The 854-nt window shown below is 41.8% G+C and overlaps 1 protein-coding gene across 1 annotated transcript in view; it reads right to left on the reverse strand.

The window, feature by feature from the left end:
• Window positions 1-854, reverse strand: part of LOC101859340 — a gene marked incomplete at its 3' end in the record, with an annotated part of 12,750 nt that overhangs the window by 6,399 nt on the left and 5,497 nt on the right. The window contains 1 exon segment of the mRNA XM_013084537.2: window positions 38-199. Within this exon segment, the coding sequence (XP_012939991.1) occupies window positions 38-199 (162 nt within the window).

Genomic DNA, 854 nt, shown 5'->3' on the forward strand with positions numbered 1-854 from the left:
CCATAGCCTTGTTCCCTTACTAGCAATCCCCACTGACCTGCTTCGTGATCTTCTTTGCGGAGACAGCCTTGAGGTAGACCAGACCGTTGGACTGGGCAGTTTGCCGCTGCTCCAGGGCGCCCAGGGCATCCTGGACATCTTCATCAGTTATTGACACCACTTGTAGTGCTCCGAGCAAAGACCGGGCTGAAGGTGCGTCCTGTGGAACCACATGGTTTGATGGGATTTTTTTTGTGTGTGTGTTTTATTTTTTTATTTTTTTTGGTGGGTGGGGGGGGGGATAATATGAGGAAAGGAAAAAAAGGAGGAAGATATAAAGATGGAAAAAGAAAAAGAAGAAATAAAGGGGGGGAAAAGGAAGAAAGAAGACAGAAAAGAAGGAAGAAGTGAAAGAAGAATGAAGTCAGAAAGAAGTCAGAAGAAAGAAGGAAAAAAAGAGGAACAAAGAAGAAAGAAAAAGGAAGGATGAAGTAAGGAAGAAATAAGGAAGAAGGAAGAAGCAGGAAGTAAGAAAGAAGTAAGAAGCAGGAAGTAAGAAGTAAGAAAGAAGTAAGAAAGGTAAAAGGAAGAATGAAGATGAAGAGGGAAGGGGCTAGGAAGGAAGTGGGAAGGAAGGAGGAAGGAAGGAAGAAAAGGGAAGGAAGGAAACAGGGGGAAAGGAGGAGCGAAAGGGGAATGAAGGAGGAACGAATGAGGCAAAAAGAAGAAAAAGGAGGAAGAAGAAGGAAGAAAAAGAACACCAACGTGAGCAAGAAGTAAAACAAGAAGAAAAACAAGAACAAGAAAAACAAGAACAACAAGAAAAACAAGAAAAACAACAACAACAACAACAACAACAACAACAACAACAACAA

Source organism: Aplysia californica, unplaced genomic scaffold (assembly GCF_000002075.1).
Source record: "Aplysia californica isolate F4 #8 unplaced genomic scaffold, AplCal3.0 scaffold00300, whole genome shotgun sequence".
NCBI lineage: Eukaryota > Metazoa > Mollusca > Gastropoda > Aplysiida > Aplysiidae > Aplysia > Aplysia californica.